This window comes from Scylla paramamosain, chromosome 10, assembly GCF_035594125.1.
Source record: "Scylla paramamosain isolate STU-SP2022 chromosome 10, ASM3559412v1, whole genome shotgun sequence".
Taxonomy (NCBI): domain Eukaryota; kingdom Metazoa; phylum Arthropoda; class Malacostraca; order Decapoda; family Portunidae; genus Scylla; species Scylla paramamosain.
The window spans coordinates 29,833,182-29,860,335 of NC_087160.1; the positions used below are offsets into that span (position 1 = coordinate 29,833,182).

Consider the following 27,154-nt stretch of genomic DNA (forward strand, 5'->3'; position numbering starts at 1 on the left):
ACAAAATCCTGAGGAACAGCACCGTAAATAGACTTAGGAGAAGAACAATAACCATCTACCACATCAGAAATAGAACAGTCAGAAAGGAAACTCGAGATGAATTTACTGAAAGAAGGATGGCAGCAGAAGGTAGTTTGGAAATTAAAGCTTTATGCCAGACTCTTTCGTGTGCTTTTGATATGTCTAAGGCAACAGAGAAAGTTTCATCAAAATTCCTTAGAGGATAACCAAGACTCAGTAAGAAAGGCTAGAGAATCACCTGTACTGTGGCCACAACAGAGCCCATACTGGCAATCAGATATCAGGTTGTGAAGTAATAGATGTTTAAGAATCTTCCTTTTGAGGATTGATGCAAAAACTTACACTGTATACTGGTTACTCAGTGTGTGTGTGTTTTTGTGTGTGTGTGTGTGTGTGTGTGTGTGTGTGTGTGTATATATATATATATATATATATATATATATATATATATATATATATATATATATATATATATATATATATATATATATATACACACACACACACACACACACACACACACACACAGGGTGTAACATGAGTTTCTGCAGATATTGCTACAGGTGAAAGTACAGATTAATCTAAGTTGAAAATGTTCTATGCACATATGCATTTTGAGGCATTGTTTGGCTGTAAAATTAAATTCAAGTGTGGCCTGGTGACAGATACAATGGCTGGGCCAAGTTGATAACGATGGTGAGATGTGTAAGCTGGATGTCCATTGGTGAAATTGTGAATTATTCAGTCATGATTTTTACAAGTTTTGGAGGTTTACAGTATCCAATGATGAGATGAGTGATAGCAGCATACAGGTAATTTACTGATAAACATTACACAATGATAGTATGGATGTAATAAATGACAAATAAAAGAATAGGCTGTGTGGCACCATGCATTGCACAGGCAGGAGTGGGAAGAAATGAGGCTAGTAGCAAATAAGCTGATTGCCAGTCAGTCACATGCAGTTTCCCTCTGAGGCAGTGACAATGATTACATTCATATTGTATTGCATAACAAAATAATGTGGAGTGTGTGGAAATGGTGTTTCTCTGCTATGGTTACCCACTTGGCCTGGCCATTGTATATATCACCAGTCCACACTTGGATTTCACACCACAGCTAAACAAAACCTTTAAAATGCATATGTGCATAGATAATTTTTGACATAGAATAACCTGTACTTTCAGAATAAACTTTACTTTCACCTCTGGCAATATCTGCAAAAACTTGTGTTGCATACCTTGTGTTTATATGTACGTTTTTTTTTTTTTTTGGAGGGACACTGGCTAAGGGCAACAAAAATCCAATAAAAGTAAAAACATTGAGATGCCAGTCCCAGAAAAGGGTTTAGAGTGGTAGTCAAAAATTGAAGAATAAGTGTCTTGAAACCTCCCTCTTGAAGGAATTCAAGTCATAGGAAGGTGGAAATATAGAAGCAGGCAGGGAGTTCCAGAGTTTACCAGAGAAAAGGATGAATGATCGAGAATACTGGTTAACTCATGTATTAGAGAGGTGGACAGAATAGCCTCCGTGCTCGCACCTTGCCTAGTCAAACTCTTTCAGCTCTGTCTGTCAACATCTACCTTTCCTTCTTGCTGGAAGTTTGCCTACATTCAAACTGTTCCTAAAAAGGGTGACGGTTCTAATCCCTCAAACTACCATTCTATTATTTTAATTTCCTGCCTATCTAAAGTTTTTGAATCTATCCTCAACAGGAAGATTCTTAAACATCTATCACTTCACAACCTTCTATCTGATCACCAGTATGGGTTCTGTCAAGGCCGCTCTACTGGTGATCTTCTGGCTTTCCTTACTGAGTCTTGGTCATCCTCTTTTAGAGATTTTGGTGAAACTTTTGCTGTTGCATTGGACATATCAAAAGCTTTTGATAGAGTCTGGCACAAAGCTTTGATTTCCAATCTATCCTCCTACGGCTTCTATCCTTCTCTCTGTAACTTCATCTTGTTTCCTTTCTGACCGTTCTATTGCTGCTGTGGTAGACGGTTACTGTTCTTCTCCTAAATCTATTAACAGTGGTGTTCCTCAGGGTTCTATCCTGTCACCCACTCTCTTCTTATTATTCATTAATGATCTAAACCAAACTTCTTGTCCTATCCACTCCTACGCTGATGATACCACCCTTCACTTTTCCACGTCTTTTCATAGACGTCCAACCCTTCAGGAGGTAAACATTTCACACAGGGAAGCCACAGAACGCTTGACTTCTGATCTTTCTAAAATTTCTGATTGGGGCAGAGCAAACTTGGTATTGTTCAATGCCTCAAAAACTCAATTCTTCCGTCTATCAACTCGACACAACCTTCCAGACAACTATCCCCTCTTCTTCAGTGACACTCAACTGTCCCCCTCTTCTACACTGAACATCCTCGGTCTGTCCTTTACTTATAATCTGAACTGGAAACTTCACATCTCATCTCTAGCTAAAACAGCTTCAATGAAGTTAGGCATTCTGAGACGTCTCCACCAGTTTTTCTCACCCCCCCAGCTGCTAACTCTGTACAAGGGCCTTATTCGTCCATGTATGGAGTATGCTTCACATGTCTGGGGGGGGGGTTCCACTCATACTGCTCTTCTAGACAGGGTGGAATCAAAAGCTTTTCGTCTCATCAACTCCTCTCCTCTAACTGACTGTCTTCAGCCTCTCTCTCATCACCGCAATGTTGCATCTCTAGCTGTCTTCTAGAGCTATTTTCATGCTAACTGCTCTTCTGATCTTGCTAACTGCATGCCTCCCCTCCTCCCGTGGCCTCGCTGCACAAAACTCTTCTTTCTCTCACCCCTATTCTGTCCACCTCTCTAATGCAAGAGTTAACCAGTATTCACAATCATTCATCCCTTTCTCTGATAAACTCTGGAACTCCCCTCCTGCTTCTGTATTTCCACCTTCCTATGACTTGAATTCCTTCAAGAGGGAGGTTTCAAGACACTTATCCACCAATTTTTGACCACTGCTTTGACCCTTTTATGGGACTGGCATTTCAGTGGGCATTTTTTTTATTAAATTTTTGTTGCCCTTGGCCAGTATCCTTCCTACATAAAAAAAAAAATGTGAATCCCAAGTCACTAAGTCATGACTCCACTTGCTGCTACAGATCTTTCTGCCATGTGGAAACTGGAAAACAGTGTCGCAAACATCATAGCTAGACAGAGGGAGAGTTGCCAATTCTTTTGACATGTGTAAGCCCATATTTGGGAAGGTGGCGCTTGAGCCCCTATGGTCCTGATACCCTCATATATATATATATATATATATATATATATATATATATATATATATATATATATATATATATATATATATATATATATATATATATATATATATATATATATATATATATATATATATATATATATATATATATATATATATATATATATATATTTTTTTTTTTTTTTTTTTTTTTTTTTTTTTTGGGGGGGGGGGGGTGTTATGATGTAGGATATTGAGGTAGAAGTTTGCTATTAAGAATTCATTAAGAGCATTCAAAATTACTTTTTCATGCCACCTTTTAGTATAAGGAAGGTGTTAAAACTTTGTTATTTACTCCAGGTAAAACATCCATTCTGCCTGTTCTCCTGTTCATCAACTCCCACCCTCCATCTCTTTTAACTTCTAAAACAATTTGTTTTCATTGAACTTCTCTGAAAAAGGAAGTCCTTTATTTTAATGTGTCCTTAGCAATTTATTCTCTTTCACATATTAAATCTAATGTTCATAGATTGTTATCATCTACAGTGAACAGATTCCCAGACCAGCTCCCCCAACACCTCAGCGGGCACCTATCAACAAGCAGATAGAAACAAGAACAGCTGATGGCAAGAGAAGAATCACACCTATGTTTATTCCTCCCATTGAAGGGTAAGTAAGGATCAGTCGGATTAACATAACACATAAATATAGATCACGTCATGTGTGTTTCAATACTATGTATATGTCATCATTAAACTGTGGAGAGAATAAATGAAAGAGCTAATGCTGAAGCATACAAGAGATAGGAATGAGAGGATTAGAGCATGTGATGATGGGAGTAAATTTAGGCACTTATGTTGTAGCTAGCCCCAAAGTAACAGACATCATATATATACGAGTATATATATATATATATATATATATATATATATATATATATATATATATATATATATATATATATATATATATATATATATATATATATATATATATATATATATATATATACATATATATATATATATGAGGTGAACAGGAGTATACTAGAGTATCTTCATTTATTGCTTGTAATGTTTTGCCTTACACAGAAGGCATCATCAGGCTAAAAAAAATGTAAACGAGAATATATCACAACCATAAAATATATAAAACATATAAAATAATATGATGTTCTATAGAGGGCACAACAATGTTAGGCAACAAACAGCTAAGGGAAGCAAATAAACATTGGTGAGGTGAAAGAAAAATACAGGTAAGTAAAGTAACTGTAGGACAAAACAACAAATAACAGTGATTTATGCTAAAAAATATGACCTATTGAACAGTGGTTTAGAGTAAAAAAATAAATAGGAGTGTAGTGTTGTCTTCATGTCAGACACAATCACCTCTGTTATGCGCGCAGCACACAAAGACAGGTTTCTGACGTGGAAGCAGTAGTCATTCCAAGGAAAATCAGCGAAGTACTTCCTCATGGCCCCCCTAAGTAACATCAGAACCACCTCTGCTTTGGAGGATCCTGAGGAGGGATTGGAGTGATAGGACATTTAAAGACAGTATTCCTACTGGTCTTATCTCAAACATCATTTATGAATTCACTTGTTCAAGTTGCAAGACTTGACATACCGGAGAAACTATGAGGAATTTAACACACAGAATCGGTGAACATAAAGTTAATTCAACACATGCACAAAAGCAGCTAGCTCATCCTCCATTCTCAGCAATAAGAATACATTCACACACACATACGATCACCCTTTTGCGGAGAAGGATTTCAACATATTAAGTAAATCTGATACACATACAGATATTGAAATATTAGAAGCTATTTACATTAACACTTGAAACCTGAATTAAATAATCAGTTATCATCAACACAGTTATATCTTTCATATACTCTCTTTGGAGCTTTGGGTTCCAAAACCATAACCATTCTAACCTACACACTGCCACCCCCTGTCAGTCCTCACTACTCCACCAACTGGAACACACAAGGTTCGTTCTGACAACACTGCACCCCTATTTTATTTTTTTACTCTATACCAGTGTTCAATAGATCATATTTTTTTTTTAGCATATATCACTGTTGTTTGTTGTTTTGTCCTTCAGTTTCTTTACTTAACTGTATTTTTCTTTCACTTCACCAATGTTTATTTGCCTCCCTTAGCCATTTGTTGCCTCACATTGTTGTGCCCTCTACAGAACATCATATTATTTTTCTATGTTTTATATATTTTATAGTAGTGATATATTCATTGTTTTAAATTTATTTTTAGCCTGATGATGCCTTCTGTGTAAGGTGAAATGTTGTAAGTAATAAATGAGGATACTCTGGTGTATCCCTGTTCACCTCATATATATATATATATATATATATATATATATATATATATATATATATATATATATATATATATATATATATATATATATATATATATATATATATATATATATATATATATATATATATATATATTTATTTATTTATTTATTTACACACATGCATACATATATACATATATAAGTATTGCTCCCATTGCAGTGTTGAGACTCCAAACAAATCATATGAAGCAAGCTTCTCATCCAGCCAGCAGGAGAAAAGCAAAATTGTTGTAGAGAAAGTGGATGAAGTTGTGGAGCCAAATGTTTCCAGCAATCGCCCTCCTTCAGCCTTTACTACCTCTAGTTCACCCTGCAAGGGCACATCACTCCCGTCAGGATTTAATGGGGCACATGCTAGTCTGCCAGCCAGGTTTGGAAAGTAAGTCCGTTCTTTTATTAGTAATTCAATTCAAATCCCTGGCAAAGTAGAGACAGTTTTTGGCTAGTGTTCATTTACACTGTAACCCCATTTCTCTCAGCAGAGAGTGGGCATAAGGCAAAATTGAGTCATTGCTTTGAATTGTGATGGGGGGCAGAAGGTTGGCAATCAAGCTGTCTTGTGTGTGTGCGTGTGTGTGTGTGTGTGTGTGTGTGTGTGTGTGTGTGTGTGTGTGTGTGTTTGTGTGTGTGTGTGTGTTTGTATTTGTGTTTGTGTTTGTGTGGTGGAGCTTCATGGTTTCATAAATGCTCTCCATTCATTACTGCCATGCACAACCATTCTTACTTATTTCACTAGATATCCCTCTTGCATCTGTTACTGTCTTTGCACCATCCATCCACTCCTCCATGCAAAATTTTTCCTTTAGTGTTACACCACTCATATCTGATCTATTTTCTTTTTTTTTTATGTAGGAGTTTCTTCAGCCAAGGGTAGCAAAACTATAAGAAAAAAAGCCCACTGAGATGCTGTTCTCCAAACAGTCAAAAAGCGATCATCAGATATCAAAGGATGACTGTCTTGAAACCTCCCTCTTGAAAGAGTTCAGGTTATAGGAAGGAGGAAATACAGAAGCAGGCAGGGAGTTCCAGAGTTTACCCAGAGGAAGGGATGAATGATTGAGAATATTAGTTAACTCTTGTATCAGAGAGGTTGTAGTGTCTTGCCACAAGCACTGATCAAGAAACACGGAGCTGATGTAAACTCTTTACTGATCCATTAACCTCTCACCAAAACACAAATTAAGTCAATCACAGAACAACATGAACGTGATTTCATCCGTGGCAGTGTGGGCAGCAGAACAGGCACAGTCATGCAGTAGCAGAAGTCCGAGGGTGACTCCCGAGCAGCTACCAAGGTGTCACGCCAGTGCAGGGTAGTATAGATGGGGTGAGGTGCAGTGAGAACAGGATGGCAAACTAGCAAGCCAGAGTGAGGTGAGGTGAGATCACTTTTATGCATGTAGCTGGTGATTTCTGTTTCTAACCCAATCCTGCTTCATCACCTAGCCTTTGGTCAATGTGGCTGTGAGGCTGGTGCCCTCTTCTGGAGATGCTTCAAAAACCTCAGGTGGTGTTACATGAAGCCAAGAAGCTCTTTGAAACCAGTCTGCATTGAGGGTTTGGGGCACCACAAGGTATACAGAATAGGGGGTGAGAGAAAGGAGAAATTTTTGTGCAGCAAGGCTGTGGGAGGAGGGGAGGAGTGCAGTTAGGAAGATCAGAAGAGCTGTTAGCATTAAAATAGCAGTAGAAGACAGCAAGAGATGCAACATTGCAGTGATGAAAGAGAGGCTGAAGACAGTTAGAGGAGAGGAGTTTTAAAGAAATCACTCTCTCAATGCCCAGTCAACTGTAGCACTTCCCCCCCCCCCTCTCTCTCTCTCTCTCTCTCTCTCTCTCTCTCTCTCTCTCTCTCTCTCTCTCTCTCTCTCTCTCTCTCTCTCTCTCTCTCTCTCTCTCTCTCTCTCTCTCTCTCTCTCTCTCTCTCTCTCTCTCTCTCTCTCTCTCTCTCTCTCTCTCTCTCTCAACCCTTCAGTTGTCACACACACACACACACATTTATGACTTGAGGTGGTTGGAGGGTAGCAAATTACAGAAGAGGTGGTGATGGGTGAAGGAGGAATAAATGGGGAGGAAAGGGAAGATGAAGGCATCAGAAAAGAGATTAGTGGACAGCTGTGTGTTTATGCACTTAAATGAGTTGCAAGGAAGGAATCAAGGAGGAGGGGAGGAACCATTCCCTCTGCACTGTCTTCCCTTCCTGGGTAGAGAGAGAGAGAGAGAGAGAGAGAATGTAGGGAGGAGGGTAAGAGGGCAAGGAATAAACAAGGGAAGGAGGGAACAGATAAGGGAAGGACCATAGTTAGGAAACTGATGTAAGGCTCTACCAGTGAGACTTTGTCATTCTAGATAGAGCATGGGATATGGGGTAGCTCATTTACGTGACTGGTGGGAACAGGGAGGGGGGGAGGAGAAATAGAACCTCAAGGACATAATAAGGAGACTGTCAAGACAAGTTATGGCAGTATACAGGAACGCTCAACAACAACTAAAATAAAATTCAAACATGACACCTACATAGTCATCATCATACATGCCACTGGTGCTTCATGAAGCCTACATAGGCGTCATTGTATTGAAGGGGTTAATGAAACACAGTTGGCATTACACTGTAGTGCCATAAATTAGGGAGTGTCAAAACAAGCTTTACCAAAATGTCATATTGATCCAGCTGTTTGTTTGGAAGGTATCTGCAAAAAAGATGATGCCTCATAGGGTCTGAAATGGGTAGTAGTTCTGATTAATTATTTTGTCATTTATAACTCAATCCATTTGTGTTGCTCCACATACATTCCTTAGACACCTCATCTCCATTAGCTTCAATCTGCTCATCTCTCTTATTCCATGTATAGCTTCATATATTGCTGTCAGTACCAATATAACGTCATACAATCTATTCTTTGCTTTCATTCTGTTTATTCCTCCCTATAACTTACCTCTTACCTTTTAAAAATATATGCATGACATTGATGGTAAAGATAAATAGCAGTTGATGTTTTCTTCTGTGTGCCTTGCCATACTCACACAACTCTCTTGTCCCTTGAAGGTCTGAGCCAAGTGAGAAACAATCAGAGTCACAAGTTTCTTCTGCCTGCATTGGAATGAAGCGTAAGCATGAGGAGATGCCCCAGACGTGCCTAGCTGTCAAGCGGAAAAGAGGACGGCCGCCTTTGTATGATCGCTCTGCAGCCCCACCTCCTCCCAGACCTCCCTCACCTCTTGCTGCTCCCCAACCTACCTCCACACAGGTGGTGAAAACTGCCCAGCAGGTGGAAGTGGTGTCTGTGCTTCCAGAAGCATCTCTCTCTAAATCAGCCAGAATACAGGTAGTTTTGATTATCAGGTTCATTAATCATGTACTTCTCTCTCTCTCTCTTCATCTCTCTCTCTCTCTCTCTCTCTCTCTCTCTCTCTCTCTCATCTAGGAATTACACCATGAGGTGATAAATTCAATTAATTCTCATATTCTGCATCTTCTCATGTTTTTCTATTGTAATCTGTATGCATTTCCATGTTTTTATATCTTTACCATTGTTCTCTTTCCTTGTATCTTTTCATGTATGCTCTTTTGTAATAGGAACATATATTGTATTAAGATTATTTTTTATTTTGAAATAATTCTCCTCTGCATTTTTGCATGTTTTCCATTTACTTTTGCAGAGTACTGCTAGATGCTTTGGTAGGTATTTAGCAGTGGGTTTGTGGTAATACTTGTTCATCACATATTAAGGCATCTTACTGGTAATAGGTGTTGATTTCTACTGTATTTCTCATTTTATATTAAAAGTCTAAGAGTATTTCAATTTTTAATCTATATACATTCCAGTGTGTATGTCATTGTTTACAAAGAGTCATTTTGTAGATCCCTGGAGAGACATCTATGGACATTCCTCCACCCCTTTTGGTAGTAGAGAATGACTACCGGGCTGGCAGTTCCCATAGTGGTGGAACACCCAGCCTCCATCGGGTGAGCAAGATGCAGGTCAATGTAGTGAGCTGGGTAACCTTCCTTACTTCTCGAGTTACTACAGCTGCAGCCACGGTCACCACTGCTGCCTTCACCTGTCAGGACAAGTCTCTGCATATCCTGGACATTAAAACAGGTCAGTAATAAGAGTAAGAATACTAGTAGTAGTAGTTAGAAGCAATAGCAGTTTACAAGCAATTTTAAACATTATCAGATTTTTAAATTAGGCTGTTTGATTTCATTGTACTACAGTTACTATATAGTGTTAGTGAACTAACTTTAGTATAAAAAAAAATTATGTAATCAACAAATATTTGATTTCATTACACTATTTGACACTAAACATAGTAATTAGAGAGAAACCAACTTCAATATAAAAGAAAAGAAAGGCAGAGTCTAAATCTATGGCTACTACTTGTTGTTATAGTAATGTGATGTACATATAATGTTGGTGGAGACTCACTGATGACAAGATCTGCACAGTGACCTTAAATGAGAAGGCAAGACAGCTTAGAAATGTATCATGCTTTCAGATATTGAGTTCATGTAGAGGCTCATGTGATTATTTTAACCCTTTTCCAAAAGGTTAAGAAAATGTGTAATTTGAGAGGAGTTTGAATGATGTATGCCACCGACAGCATAAGGAGTGATGCAATAGATCAAACCTTTTTAAGTCACTTTGGTTTCATTTTTGCTTCATAAGTCATCCTAGATTTAAGAGTCATATTGTCAATAGCAGTGAATGAAGTAAATAAGATAGCAAGACAGATAAGCTACTACAACCTTTTCATTACCTTATGAAAGTCACTTTAAAGAGTTATATAAAACAATGAATAAAGAATAATCTTTTATTCTCAAAACCTGCATTGTAGAGGAGTTATACCATCTTTAAAGGGTTAAATAGTAGGATAATTTTTGGAACCAAAAAATTTCTGAATGTGTTGGTGCACTATCCAGGCAGAAACAGTCATCTTCTTGACCTTAGAAATATGTAGTGTTGGTGAAAGGGATGGGATGTAACTAGTGTGATCTTCATATGCTTCATTACAATATTTTGATACAGCATACCTGTTGTAGTGATTGCACCCAATCTACCTATATTTTCTTAACAATTTTATCAAGCTTATTTTCACCATTACTTTTCAGCTTCCCATATTAATGAGTTATTAAAAAACATATCATTGATTTTTTTTTTTTTTTTTTTTTTTTTTTTTTTTTTTTTTTTTTTTTACCTTAAAGAGAGATGAATTGTATATGTGTTCACTATTTAGGTTATATACAAAGTGCAGTCTTTGATTACATACCTTAAATACTTTATCAGTATTTGTACCACCTTGCAGCTGAACATCTATGATAAAGCCTGGATACTTGTGACTTGCTACATTTTCATCTTCAACTGTAATTCAGTCAATTCCCAAATTTCTTTTCATTTAAGTTCAGTGATTTTCAACCACTTAGCAAAATACCTTACCTTTATTATACAAGATGGTACCAAAAAGTTTCACAGCCTATATACAAGAAAGTACTTATTGATTCAAGTTTGAAATTCATTCCCATCAAAAAAGTCCCCTTGAACATCAACAGTGTTTCCATTGCCATTGGCACTGCTGAAGTATGTTTTAAAAGTCTTGTTCTCAAACGATGTTAATGTTAAACACTTTCTGCAATTCATATTGAATCACTGTTTTGAAGGGGGATGGTGCCCAAATTTAAATTAAGTAAATTAAGCAAAAGACATAACAAATTTTTGGGATTCTCCTTTATTGGTAAAAATGGTTTTGGACTTAATGTTATCCATTTTGGTGTATGGCAACCTCTGTGCTAAAAAAGCTTAAGACCTACATTCATTCCTTATTTAACAAAAAGTGTCACTAAATAGTTTGTATGGTAATGTTTCGTGTTCAGTGTATGTAGGTGAAGGCACAGTAGTATAGTGAAACTGACATCATCCCAGTTGCCTTCAGACCTGCAGTCATTGTGTTTCAACGTGTAAGACACATGTCATGTTTTGCAGGTGAGATGTTATTACCACCTCTGAAGCTACAAGGTAGATCATCTCAACTGTTTGTGCATGAAAACACCATTATTGTCTTGACGACAGATGCGACTCTCACCATCTGGGACTTAGAGAACAAGAAAAGAATCCTGTCAGAATCCATCAGACATCTAGGTGAAAAACTGTTCATTTTAGTAATAAGGATAAAAGAAATAGCTTGAGAAGAATGAATTACGTAAAAATGTAATGTGTAGTTATTTTATTTATTTATTTATCCTTTATTTTATGTTAATTTATTGTATTTTGTCTTCTAAAAATGATAGTTGTTATGTTGCTATATATCTTTGATTTGTGGTGCTATGATTGATTGATGTGGCACATTCAAATCAATATTTTTTTCATTTTTATTGCAGTCTCTCTCTCTCTCTCTCTCTCTCTCTCTCTCTCTCTCTCTCTCTCTCTCTCTCTCTCTCTCTCTCTCTCTCTCTCTCTCTCTCTCTCTCTCTCTCTCTCTCTCTCTCTCTCTCTCTCTCTCTCTCTCTCTCTCTCAAGGGCCTTAATCTTAATTTGATCAATGTCTATCCATTTTCTTGCAGTGAAGTAAATTTTTCTCTATTAATTTATCTCCAATTTGCACACTTCTTTCTTTATCTATGCCATCCGCATATATCTGATTTACAAAATTTTTATTTCTGTTTTCACATTTATGTACTGGCTTCTACGAATGTTATTTCTTTGATCTACTGCTTCTCTGTTTGAGGGACAGCAACATAAGCACAATAAAAATTCTACTTAACATTTACTCTTTTTTAGCTTCACCAACTTATTTTTCAGTTTCCACTCTTTTTAAGACATTTTCTTATCTTACCCTCTGTTCTCTTCAGGATTGGAAAAATACATGATTAAAAAATTATTTATGATTTATATTGAATTCTTTTATTTACATTTTTTTTTTTTTTTTTTTCATTAATCCTTGTTTGTTTTCACTGGCTATTTGTTTCAGTCTTATGAAGCCATTTTCTTGTATTAAACTTGACCAATGTTAAATGAAATAATAGTTTAATATACATTATCCAAGATTAGTTTTTCACATAAAAATCATAAGTAGGACTAATAGTTTAATCATATTTGTTATGTTGAATTAACTAGTACATAAATGGAAAGAAACACAAGAGAAACTGCAATCAAATAGATATACAGTATATATATATATATATATATATATATATATATATATATATATATATATATATATATATATATATATATATATATATATAGCATTTATTAACTTTAAGATATTTTCTTTAAATCTTATGATCATCATTTTCTCTTGTAATTTGATTTATGACTTAACTGAAGCCAGTCATTTTTGCTAGATCATGATTTTAGGTTTCTTGACCCTTCTTCAGTAGTGTGTTGTAGCCGATGTAGAAATGGCTGGAGTCACTGTGTGGCCCAGTATTTATTCAGTGGCCCGTGAGGTCACCCTGGGTCGCAAGCATTGCTGATTGGCTGGCTGCATGCTGCTGCTGGGTCTGTTATGTGGTAGCTGTGATTGATTGTTTGTTTTCATGCTTGGCAGTGACTGAAAGTTGTCAGCTTGTATGTTGAGTTCAGGGCTGAATTCTTTGATAAATAAGGCTTCTAGTATTGCAAGGTGCCTTGCAACTGTACAAGTGTCCACAATTTTGGTATTCTCTTCTTGGCATTGTCTTGTATATCTTGATGCCATATTACTACTGTAAGTGTTTCTTTGGGGCTCCAGATGCTAGGTGGTAGGTGAGACGTCGAGACAGCTTTGTTGTTGTCTTGCTGATGTAGGATGAAGTTTCCTTGGTTACAAATGAACAAGTGTACCTACATGTGTGTGTGTGTATGTGTGTGTGTAAGTTCATGTCCATCTTTGCAGTGGAAGGTCAGAGTGCAGTAAAGTCAGTGCAGATAACATCAGAGGGGACACCTGTGTTACTGCTGACTTCAGGGGAAGCCTTCACCCGCTGTCCCAAACTTGAGACTTGGTTGCTGCTTGGGGAGTGTGCCAGTGTGCGTCGTGTGGTACAGCCAGAATACACCATGCTTCCTCCTTGTCACCCTGCTGATGCCACTGCTAAGCCCCTCACAAGTCTGCTACACCAAACAGCTGCCTAGTAAGTCAGGATCCAGATATATTATATTTTCTCATGATATTCTCCCTTTTGGATTCAGTTGACTGATAAATTAGTTTATGGGTCAGACATTACAACTAAACCATTAGTTATTACATTCCTAGTTAGATTCCCCAGCTTACTCAACTCACAATTGAGAGATCCAAGGTTAAGTACTTAGAGAGGACAAGAAGGATGGGCATCTGCTTATAGCCCTTGCCTCTGTTTCTTGGCAGTCCCAAGGTGATGGGTGTAAGTCAGGCATTGTGCTTTGCAACTTGGAAGGTGTTGTGTCCATTCCTATATGTTTTCCATTATAGGAGGCAAGGATGGCATCACAACATAGAGATTTGGGTCTAAGGAGAAGAGATAACTTAATACAAATCTGTGAGCTTATAGAAACTGCAAAGCTTCCTCTTCTGTGAGTGCTGTCACCATCAGCTTCTAAACATTTAAACTTGCAGCTCTGGATCATCACGAGTGTCTCGGCCAGTCATATCAGATGATGCACGTCTCAGCCTGACTGAAGTCTTCATCAACCGTATGTTGACGTCAGCTCAGTACCTCAAGTCTGCACATGATTACAAGTATTGGCTGAAGCGCAAGATACAGTTCTTCATCAAGGAAGGTGAGTTAGAGGACAGTTTGTGAACAAAACCCAACAATATATATATATATATATATATTATATATATATATATATATATATATATATATATATATATATATATATATATATATATATATATATATATATATATATATATATAAACACAGTGAAGCCTCAGTATATCAATTTAATTGAGGGAAACCACTGACAATAAAGATGAAAATTAGAAAAAAAAATAGTGATCGGATTCCTCCCTCCCCCACACCAAACTTCATTTGGTATATGAGAGGGAAGTTTTTTATACAAAAATGAACCTCAGATAATATAAATTTTGGCAGCTCATGCATTGGATGTAAATTGTGTAGCATACACTTTATTTTGGTATAAATAAAACAAGAAATCTTACAGAAAAATGTTTTTACTCTGGTCAAGTAAACAAGAATACATTACAAACAAATAAACAAGTAAACAGAATTACATACGTACTACACATACATATATACATACATACATGCATACATACATACGAGTGCAACAACCTTCCACTTCAAATGCCATTGCGAGACTGAGATGGAGGCAGTGTTGTGGTGTGCACTCACCACCACCACCACCACCATCACCCACACTCTCTGTCCCTCCCTCCCTCCCATCCTCACTCACTCCCCCCGCTGCCACTGCTGCTGACTGAATGTTCCGCCTCATTTACTGACCTTCGTTCGAGAAATCAGATAGATGGTTGGTAGGCCATATTATGTTTGATAAATGCAAAATTTGCTTTAATGGGGTTCAATGTAATGAGGGTTTACTGATATATATATATATATATATATATATATATATATATATATATATATATATATATATATATATATATATATATATATATATATATATATATATATATATATATATATATATATATATATATATATATAGTGTGTAAATGGGCTGGAGATTCTCACAGGCATATTTTGTTGAATGTGATCACCAGTTCAGCATTTATAATTTTCTTAAAGGTATTTTCTCTATACCTTAGCAGAGTCTTATATTCTTTTTGCAAAGAAGTAATGGCTTCGCTGTAGCTAGTAATTGGCACTAGATACAGATTTTGGGTCTTTTGACCCTTCATCAGTAGCAAGTGGTGTTCTTTCTTCGGCGGTAGAAGTGAGAATGACAGGATGTGTGGGCACACAGCCTTTATACCTCCCTGCCAGCCTTGGTACTGATCAGCCTGGCACTGCGCCGCTGGTGATTGGCTGGTTTGCTCAGTGTCCTTGCAGTCAGCCTCACGTGTTCATTGGTTGGTTCTGGTGCATCCACCACGCTGCTCTGCCTTGGCCTTCTTATGCTCGGAAGCGCTTGCAAATCTACCTCTTGAATATTTAACTTTGGGTTGTTCTCTTTGATGTGGAGCACTTCCAAGATTGATAAGTGTTTTTCATCAAGGCATATATCAATGATTTTGGTGCAGTCCTCTATTGCTTTTCTGGTTATGGTGATGCTTTGCTCTTCTCTCATGTGTTTCTTGGGTGCTCCTGAAGCTAGATGTAGTGTGAACCATTGATATAGCTTTGTTGTTGTCATGCTGATATAGGTTGAGGGAAGGACTTTGCAGTTTCCTTGCTTCCAAGTGAACCTATATACAATGTTTGACTTCTGTATTGCCTCTCTTGTGGTGTCTGGGCTGTTCTTGAGTAGGAGGTAGCTCATTTTCTTGCTCTTGTAGTATATTAGTAGTTTTACCTTTCTTTTAGGATCTATATTGGTTTGACATTGTTCTTAACTAATAATAAAAAGAATAGTTAAGAACAATGCTGACTGCAAAGTCAATCAGCGGCAGCGTAGCACCAGGCTGATTGCTACCGGGGCTGGCAGGGAGGTATGAAGACCACGTGCCCACACGTCCCTTCATTCTCACTTCTACTGCCAAAGGAAGAACACCACCTGCTACTGATGAAGGGTCAAGAGACCTGAAATCCGGATCTAGCGCCAATGGCTAGCTACAGCGAAGCCATCACTTCTTTGGAAAAAGAATACAAGACTTTGCTAAGGTATAGAGAAAATACCTTAAAGAAAATTATAAATGCCGAACTGGCAATCACATTCAACAATATATATATATATATATATATATATATATATATATATATATATATATATATATATATATATATATATATATATATATATATATATATATATATATATATATATATATATATATATATATATATATACGAGTATAAGGGATGTATTGGATATCTGCCTCTGCATTCATGTCCACAGAGCATTCACAGTGAAAATACTATCCACATTATTATCCGCATTTGCATTTTAAAACAACGAAAGATCCACATCAATATCCACAATCAGATTTTCAGATAACAAAAGCTCTGCCTCCATGTCAAAGAAACACGGAAGTTGCAGATCTGTGTGTGTGTATTTACCTAGTTGTGTCATGCAATGCCTGTACGCCCCACCTCTGTATTTAATATTATCCAACTTGGCCAAGTTATGAATAGTACTTACTTGCACCATATCTTTGTTTAGACAGTTCCATGTGTCAGCTACTCTGCAGAAAACTATTCTTTTTAATATTTCTTCTACAAGTTTTCTTTTTCAACTTCGTTCTGTGTCCTCTTGTGTCTTTTGTATCACACTTTACAGTATAATTTCTACCTACTAAAAAAAAGTAGCTTTCCTAATTCTTCTATTAGTCCATATACCTCAATTAAGTCTCTTCTCTCCCTTCTTTGTTCCACTGTTAGAAGGTTTAGTTTTTTCTAGTCTTTTCATAAATCATATTGCTTAAGCTTGGGACCATCTTGGTTGCTGCTCTTTATATCATTTCTTGATATATTTCTTTAAACTTGGTGACAACATCACAGCAGCATATTCCAATCCTGGACTAATCATTGATACAATTAGTTTTCATCATTTCTTCATCCAATTGTGCAAATGCAATTCTTATATTAGTAGATTCATTGTTTCTCCCATAATTTTGTTTATATGGTTACTGTTACTGAGGTGCTGGTCTTGTGATGTTGGCAATCATGGACCTCTACCTTTCCCTCTCATCTGCCATCCTTACAATCTTCAATATGTTGTATCTTCTCAGAACCGATGTTCTCCAACAAGCTGTCCAGAAACTTGATTTTCTGTCATACTCGTGCTCTTCCTAATAGACAATCCCTTTCTGATCCTCTCTGTACGTGTCCCAAGAACGTCAGTTGTCGTTTTCTGACACAATTCAATAACTTTCTCGTTACCCCAGCCCAGTGCAACACTTCTTAAAACTGAAAACTTTCAACTTGCTTCATAATCCTTCCACTGACCATCGTTTCCACTCTAATGTGCTATTTTTTCTTTGTTATCACCATAGTTTCATTTTTCTTTTTTTTTTTTCTTTATTAATTTTCAGGCTTTTTCTCTTACAACTCTCCCATAGCTTAGTCACCAGTTCTTGAAGTTTCTCCTCAGAGTCAGCCTGAAGTATAGTATCATCAGCTTATCTGATGTAATTCATATTTCTTCCTCATGTCGAAATACTATCCATATCATTCAGCTCTTCTACTACTCGCTGGCCATAGAGAGAGAGAAGTCTGGCAACAGCACACACCCTTGTCCTACCCCTCTTTTTATTCCTATCCAATCTGTCTTCTCTCTGCTGACCCTTACCACTGCCCTCTGGTCCTAATACAAGTTGGTTATGAGCCTTATATCCTTTCTATCCACAACCAATTCTTTTAACATATCAGTCATATACTCGTGTCTTATATCAAATGCCTTTTCAATAAAACACATACACACATCCTTCTGCATCTCTATCACCCTTTCCGTCAACATTATTAGTGTAAAAATGGCATTTACAATACCCTTTCCTTTCCTGAATCCATACTGTTCTTCCATTACATAACTATTTATCTTTGCTCTTATCCTTGCAAGAATAATTCTAAGAACTTCCAAACTGACTCATGATACAGTAAAATCCCTTATCCGGCATCAACGGGACCGCCGACATGCCGGATACTTGAATATTGCCAGATACTTGAATAGAAGTGAAATTATGTCCACAATTACCACCCTACACCCACGCATCTTACCATAACAAAAATCAGCTGATCTTAATCAGCAGCTGATTTCATCAGCTGCTTAAGTGTAAGCACAACACGCTTCCTCTTTTCTACAACTTTAGGCATGATGAAGGCATCAGGCGATAAACAGTGCACACGCGGGACTGATTACTGAGTAAACACAGTGCAGTGGGCCGCGGGTGGTGTGAAGCAGTGCACTCTGGTGGCAAGGGGACAAAGTATGCCTTGCACAGGAATTTTTAATCGATTTTATGAGTACACATTGATTTTTTATTGATTTTAAGGCTCGGGGAAAAATGTGCCGGATACTCGAATGCCGGATGAGAGGGATTTTACTGTACTTATAGTTCTATGTTTTGAACACTCCAATGTACCAGCTTTCTTGAGAGTTGCCATTCTGTAGTAGAACCTCAACTTATGCTGTACTACTACAGTAAAACCTCAGTATGTGAACATAATAGGGATTCATCCTCTACCAACTTATCAAAATTTGTACATGTGAAACATTACTAAAAACTTTCACAAACCCCTCCTGCAGGCACAGGGTCTTCAGTTTCATACCTTTCCTTTCTCTAGAGCCTCCCCTTTCACCTTGCTCTGAGGATATAATGCTCAGAAAGGCTGCTGATTCTGGTTCTGCTTCTGGTTGAAGTTTAGGAGTTTAAGCCTTTGCAATGGCACTTTCATGATGCTCTCTTCTTCACAGTTTCATGTTGTAGTATGATCTGCTCTCTTGTTTCCCTCAAATTTCCTCCAAAAAATGTGTATTATTTCTTTCGTTTCAGTGTTATTGTTTTCAAAAGGAAGCTCACCAATAATCTGATCTTTATTTTCTGTGTACTGTCTTTGTAATATATCCACTTGTCTCCTCTGGTCTTCATCTGTTTTTTTTTATTCTTGTTATCTGTCCATTCCATTTCTCTTGAGCCAAGCTGCTGCAGGTAAACAAAGCTAATTTGTGGGTGCTATGTGATGTGCATAACTGCTGGGGTGAGAGACCAAGAGTGAGGAAGTTTCACTCTTGCTCCAGCAGCCTCTCAGCAGCATCATTGAAACAACAGAAGAAATACTATGCAATTTTTGGAAGAAAATAGAGAAAAGTACAAGGAAAATTAAGTGGTATTTGAGAAAAGCAAGAGACCAGACCAGACTGAAAAAAAAAAAAATGTGAAGAAAGCTGCATTAGGGAGGTGCTGTTGAAAAAGCTAAACCTCCTGACCTTTAACCAGAATCAGATCCCGAACCAGCAGCCTTTCTTAGTGTCATGTCATAACCTACTCAATAATTATTTCTGCATAGGCTATGCCAAGTTTGGTCTGACTTGACTTGGTTTAATTAGCATTGTGTCAGTCTATGAAAATTTTGCAAAAATCAGTTTTTAGATAATTGTTTTTAATTTAACATTTTGGTGCCTTGCTGACTTATGTGAATTCAGACTTATGGAGGTTTTACTGTACATTTGCTATGGGTGCAGAATTTGGGTATATGTATGTATATGTTTTTGTGTGGTAGGTGTGCAGATTTAGGTGCTTGTCTTAGCAGTCCCTACGTGCAGATATCAGTGTAGTGTGGATCAACAAATATCCTGGAGTTCTTAATATCTCTCTCTCTCTCTCTCTCTCTCTCTCTCTCTCTCTCTCTCTCTCTCTCTCTCTCTCTCTCTCTCTCTCTCTCTCTCTCTCTCTCTCTCTCTCTCTCTCTCTCTCTCTCTCTCTCTCTCTCTCTCTCTCTCTCTCTCTCTCTCTCTCTCTCTCTCTCTCTCTCTCTCTCTCTCTCTCTCTCTCTCTCTCTCTCTCTCTCTCTCTCTCTCTCTCTCTCTCTCTCTCTCTCTCTCTCTCTCTAGGTTTGGAGAAGAAACTGCGTGTGATTTTTGATGATCTTCTTGGACCCCACCTCAGCAACAGCACATTGGATCAGGCAGAGTGCCACAGTAACCTGCCAAAAATACTGGTATGTCTGTAAGAATTTTAAGACTACTAGTTTTTATCTTCAAATTATAACCATTGTGTTTATTTTTAAAAATTTTCATTTATTTATTTATTTATTCATTTATTTATTTATTCATTTATGCATTTCAACATTAGACTTTCTAAATGTACGCGTTTGGATAATCGTGTTCATTAAAATTTATAGTTGATAATCTTAATGTGGAATATTTTCAGCTCATTAAGTGGTTGTTTTGCTTTATTTGAATGTTTATTTTATATTTTATATTTTATATATATTCATGTGTGTATATTTTTTTTATATTTGTTTAATAATATTTTCAGTGTAGATAATTTTATTTTACTATTACTTCTGTTGTACTCTTTAAATCAAATTTTGGGTTGGGCCATTGATATTACTCTCACTCTCCATTTTTAGCCTACCATGGACACATCTCTCAGGGAAATCCTCACAGTCACTTAGATTATTGACCTTTGTTATTCCATTGACAACCAGGTCTCACTTGCATAGAATCTTAAGGTATTTAACACCAAATTTTAAAAATGGTGATCTATCTGTGTTCAACACTTGTTTCTGAAAATTCACCCTAGTTTTCCACAGACAGTACATGACTAGCTTACAACAGGGCAGCTGGGAAATATATTGGAACATTTGTAATCACAGCAAGTTCAGATAACAAGAAGACGAATGCATTTAAAGTTTTGCAACTTTAAAAATATTCACTGTATGCAGACAAATCAATACAATTATGTGATTCTTATCTCCATGTTCCTTGAGGCATGTAGTTTTTATACAATAAACTATAGTCCTGAAATTTGTGTAATAATGAAAGATAACTTTAAATATCTCTCTCTCTCTCTCTCTCTCTCTCTCTCTCTCTCTCTCTCTCTCTCTCTCTCTCTCTCTCTCTCTCTCTCTCTCTCTCTCTCTCTCTCTCTCTCTCTCTCTCTCTCTCTCTCTCTCTCTCTCTCTATGTAATATGGAATTGTTTACATTGTTTATTATAAACAATGCTTCCAATCTCCACAAACCTAACATTTATTAACATAATTCAGTTTCAAGCATATTGGTGGACAATTTCTTCTTGGTCTGAGTGTCTCTTGTGATTATTGGTGTAACTATTTAATTTTAAGGACTTTTTGCCTAGAGTTCTTGCTTTCATTATACACCTAAGATATCTAACCACTTTTCTTTTTTCTACCCTTCTCTGTTTCTTGCCCTACCTTTGATGTTTTCATGCAACTTAACCAAGGTACTTGAATCTGTTTACATCACCATTTTCCTCCATTTAGTCATAATTTCACATCCTTGTCAACTTCTAACTCTTACTTTATATAGACACTTAGAACCAATGCTTCAGTTGTACTCTTTAGATACCATCACATTACATTTATTCATAATCATTCTCAATCTCCATCTAATAATAGCCTTTGTTACAGGACTGTGATAAGAAAAGTCTACTTGAAGAGTTCCTGAGAGAGATATTGCTTGCCAAAAACTCTCTACAGTTACAAAGACTTTATGCAGAATACAAAGAACAACTGGATGCAAATGCAGTAGATATGATATAAGACCATGAAAATTTTGGTGTCTCATCTTGATTACTTTTAACAGATCTAGTGGAGGTTTATGAGATTTTCAAGAGTTTATCATAAATTTATGATACTGGTGTTAAGAAAGATCCAGTACCATTAATTTGAAAGAAAACATCTTGAGGAACTGACTTATCACCTTCATTGTCTTTGAAAATAGTCCTTATGAGAACCCAAGCATTTCAGAATTCAGGATATAGAAATTGTTGTGTTTCTTTTTTCTTGGTAATGTGTGTGGATGAGGGTTGAGTGTCATTTGAATATGTGCAAAGAATACATGTTTAAAAAGATTTACTTGCAGATTTATGTATAGTCAGTATTTTCTATTCTTACTCATAGGAAATGTAATTTTTGTATTTTAATTCTTTTCTTAATACTCACATAGTGCTTCTCAGTTCTACACTTTTATGTAAATTTGAAATTATTTGGTAGAATGGTTTAGGTTCTGATGTATTTTTTTGCTATGTAGTCCTTTTAAGTTGTTAAATAACTATGTAAGTTTTTTTTTATATTCTTTTTATTATTATTATTTTATTTCTACTTTATTTTTATTTTGTTATTTTTATCACTCATTTTCAACTATCCATATGCTCGTCATGTTTGAGAATGGTTTTGATCCTGTTGATAAACCTTTGAGTCCTCCAAGGATATCACATTGTCACACTGAACTTGAAGTAGATAAGAGGAAGTACTGATGGATCTTGTATTCCATTGTTAACTCACTGCCATTGTCATCTTTGCCTTAAGACGATAATAGTGAAGAAAGTTGTGAATGCTTTTAACACTGCCTAGTATGATGCTCAAATAACTGCCATTTTTTACAATTTTCTGCACTGCCAGTGAAAGACCTGTCCAAAGAGGATGATAATCTTTAAAGTTTAACCCTTTTACTGTCATAGCTTCTTAAGCTTAAGAGTATAATTTTGAAAGAGATCACTGATAGTAAAAAAAAAAAAAAGTGATAGAATATTTCAAATTTTTTAGTGCCTATACTTTTATTTTGGCTCTTTAAAATTATTTAGGATTACTCAAATGAAGTCACAAGTGTCATACTGACATTTTCAGTCAGAAAATTAAGTGTAAGTAAGGAATGAGTGTTTAAGTGTTTACTGGAACTAGTTCTAAGGTGATTGTTAACTTCTTCCAACCTTCTGTGATTGTAATGGCATTGCACTGTGTCATACAGATCAGGGATGGGCAAGATACAGCACCTGACAGATATATTCTGTGGTCCTCTGATGCATCATGAAATAATTTTTCATATATATATATATATATGTGGTCCTCTGATGCATCATGAAATAATTTTTCATATATATATATATATATATATATATATATATATATATATATATATATATATATATATATATATATATATATATATATATATATATATATATATATATATATATATATACGTATATATATATATGACAGGATTATTATGATATAGATGTTGGTTGGCTATAGCAGTAAGACTGCTTCCTCCTCACATTTTTATCACAAATTTATAGGTATGTTAAAGTGATTGAGAGAGCTTATGTTTAAGCAGCTTAGTCATTGACTGAAACATTTTTAAGCTCATTGTGTGGGACATACTGTGGGTCTATGGACTGTGTGAGTGATGTAATTCACCATGGTTGTGAGTACTCCTGACCTTGAGCTGGAAAGAGCTTAGACTTAAGAGAGTCCAATCAATGAATAAAGCTGAGACCTTACATACCATCACCTTCCTCAGAGGAAACAGTAACCACTTATTGTCAGTAAAAAATCCTTAGTTTCCTGAGTGGAGTTCAAACCTACCTCCATTAAGTGACAAGCAAGGGCACTATACTGAGCAATGGAGTGTGTGTGTAGGTGTGGGTATAGGTATGGCCCTCCTTCATTAGAAATCATTCAGAACTGTATTGTGGCAGTTTGAAGGATTGGGTACTGAAAAGGACTGGAAAAAAAAAAACTTATTTAAAGCAAAATGTATTTAATTGTAAATCACTCGGTAATTTGATGAAGTTTTGAGGTTAAGTGGCAGTTGTTGCTTGTGATCATGTAGTCATCCCTAAAGAATCAATGTTTTAATAGTTTCATAGGTTGTCAGCACGAGTGCAATTGTCTTATAAATGTTCAAATATAGTGTCTGAATTTAAAATTTTATATTTACCTCTGATGAACCAAACTAGAAAAGTTAATGAGCATATTGTTTTTACCTATTATTTTGAAACCTTTCTTCTCCGTTGGGGGGCCAAGGGGGCTAAAAGAGTAGAATGAGTGGGAATGTGAAATTTGTGTCTTGTCTTGGCTGTTCACCTTTTTGGGAGAGACTGCCTTGGTGTATGTATATATGTATGTTCTTTGAAACTGCCGACTAGTGTTTAATAAATGTCCAATTAAATCCTTAAAGTTGACAATTTATAGTTTAGAGGACTTAAAATTGAGGAAAACACTAAACACAGTGAAAGTCATTTGAGCAGGTTATTTCACTATGTACCATAAATATACATAGTACCTAGGAGAGTATACGCCAATTAGGAGAGAAATGCATGCAGTAATATGAAGACTATACCACACGCACAAACACTGTCTTTATATGATCATCTGACATTCATTCCTAAGAACTCTACGAGGATGAAACCATATCCCTAACTCAGCAATGGAATACCTGCTGCACCTGTCCATGAATCTGAGGATTACGTATCCAGGTCAAGACAGGCAGCGTACAGCGTCCCTACACCTATCCGTCTTCCACCACGCTGATCCTGTATATGGTGTATGTAATATTCTGCATCACGAGACCTCGCTCCACTCTCTCACATGAGTAATGATACAAAGACACGGAAGATGCAGGCAACTGCTTTCCTTGAGTAGACAAACACATGGTCAGATACTACTACATCACTGTTGTTTTAATTCTTAACCTTAACTCCTTCATTTATATCCACGGAGGGACAGTTACACGTGCATTTACTAACTTCTCATGTCTTAAAATCGCGTGTCTCGAAAGAATGCTTATTTCCAAATGTCAAGAAGGTAAATGTTGACAGTTATGATTTTTTTTTATATAACCTGGATGACTAAGGCAACTCAGGCACGTTAGAATGAGGTCAATGAGGTTTGTTGCAACTTACAGAGAGAGAGAGAGAGTGTGTGTGTGTGTGTGTGTGTGTGCGTTATTCCCACGCTTCCCTGCAAATTGATACTAGCGAACACAACAGACCTATCAATTATTATTCATTAGCGTGTGTCCTTCGACTGATGTCCCTTCCTCAGAAAACACCACACAAATTACTGCAAACACCTCACACAGCTCGCAGGGATGGGGGACCTTCCAATCGACCTCAGCTGCTAATAATACATCTTTATTCCTATGGCTTGTTTACATCGCATATTTGGACAGCTGGGACGTGTAATGTGGAGATAACAGACTTGCAGGAAAGATTTTTACTAATGGCTCTTGAAAATGTGTGTTTAAGTTTCAGTCCATCCACGTACTTAAAAGATGCCACCTCGTGTGTGTTTCTTTAGGTGTATGCTGAGAGAGACATTAAAACACACACACAGACTTGCACCAAAGCCTTTTACTAATGTCTCTTGAGTGTGTGTGAGAATTTTTTTTCATCTATGTCTGCTAATTGAAGATGCCACCTCGTATATGCTTCCTCTTCTGTGTGGGGAGGGATACACACACACACACACACACACACACACACACACACACACACAAAGTACACTAAAAACGTATTTCATTAACTACATCGCATCTTACATAGTGGCGGGAGGGAATTTATAATGGCCACGTACAAATTCCTTAATAAATTCGCGGAATGTGCTATGAAGGACGGAGAGAGACGGGAAGAGGCAGCAGGAGGAAAGCATCTCATCTCCTCCCTTCCCTTCTCCGCGCCTAGCCAAGGGTGCTCACCGCCTCCACTGAGAGAGAAGACGTCAAGAGCAGAATCTCTCTCTCTCTCTCTCTCTCTCTCTCTCTCTCTCTCTCTCTGCTAACTCAAACAGCCTCGCCTGCCGCTTCAAAACTTGCCAGCCACGAGCTACCACAGCGGTGAACAAATACAAGAACAAGCGACTGAATAATTAAACACTTGAGGCTGTAATCTACAGACCCACAGCCACTCTCGTCCTCTCGATCATGAGCCTCGTGAAGACCTTCGTGCTGACAATTCCCCGGGTGATTTTTGGACTTGCCTACGATGTGTCTCCTTTACACACACACACACACACACACACACACACACGGGTCCTGTTCCACCGCCCATATGTCAAGTTTCTCGTTATTTTTACGGGATCTTTCTTCTTTCATATCAGGACAGAGTATATAGCATCTACTAAGTGCCTGATTGAAGTTTGTGGTTCATTTTTCGTTTTCTTTTTACTTTTCTTTTTTTTTTTTTCTTCTTCTTGTGTTGTTTTATGGGTGAAGGAGGCCAGCTAAGGACACAAAAATGGGAAGAAAACTCGCTAATTGGCAGCTCAGAGAAATGGAAAAAAATAAATAAATAAGTAAATAAAAGAAAATATAATTAAAATGATCAATTTAGATACGGAAGCGCTTGTACAAAGACTTCCATACACGCAAGAATACAGTATATAATTCTGTGCCCGTGTAACCCCCACAAATAACCTTTAAAAAATAAAAAATAAAAAAAATAGAACATGCTTTTCATTATACCTCGCTGATACTCGGCATAAAATCAGTCAAAAAAAAACAATCTTAAAAAAATAAATAAATAAACCACATTTTCATCATATCTCACTCACAATCAGCACGGCATCGAAAAACAGGAAGGAAAATAAAGGAAGGTTCACGGAAAATGAGACGGAAGGCAGCAGGTGACGGCCACTGGCGCAGGTGTCTCCAATACACGTCAGGACACGATTGGTCAAAGAGAGGCGAAAATAATGACTCATAACCGTCAATCTATCGCACGCTAACGCAGACTTTGCATATTTTAGACTCTCTCAATAACAAAGCAATTATTTTGTATATACTTGTCAGAAAAGCTTTTATAACTACCTGGGATGGCACGAGAAAGAAAGTTTAGTGCCGTAAGTGGCGTCAAAACACCAAAGGTAAACTAACAAACGAAATTAAGGTCGATACTCAGGTTTACAGGAAGGTATTAATTAAGTGGCCCTTTCCAGAATCTACTTCAATAAAAAAAAAAA

The 27,154-nt window shown here is 36.8% G+C and overlaps 1 protein-coding gene and 1 long non-coding RNA gene across 2 annotated transcripts in view; one reads left to right on the plus strand and one right to left on the minus strand.

The window, feature by feature from the left end:
- Positions 1-22,832, plus strand: part of LOC135104507 (protein HIRA-like) — a 51,331-nt gene extending 28,499 nt beyond the window's left edge. Inside the window, 9 exon segments of the mRNA XM_064012068.1 lie at positions 3,782-3,904; positions 5,781-5,999; positions 8,667-8,946; positions 9,483-9,723; positions 11,602-11,757; positions 13,496-13,733; positions 14,195-14,358; positions 20,278-20,384; positions 21,821-22,832. Coding sequence (XP_063868138.1) covers positions 3,782-3,904; positions 5,781-5,999; positions 8,667-8,946; positions 9,483-9,723; positions 11,602-11,757; positions 13,496-13,733; positions 14,195-14,358; positions 20,278-20,384; positions 21,821-21,952 — 1,660 coding nt within the window. The 3' untranslated portion in view covers positions 21,953-22,832.
- Positions 9,414-27,154, minus strand: part of LOC135104508 (uncharacterized) — a 33,577-nt gene continuing 15,836 nt past the window's right edge. Inside the window, exon 2 of the long non-coding RNA XR_010270463.1 lies at positions 9,414-9,707. This is a non-coding gene — a long non-coding RNA (uncharacterized LOC135104508). The remainder of the gene's footprint in view (positions 9,708-27,154) is intronic.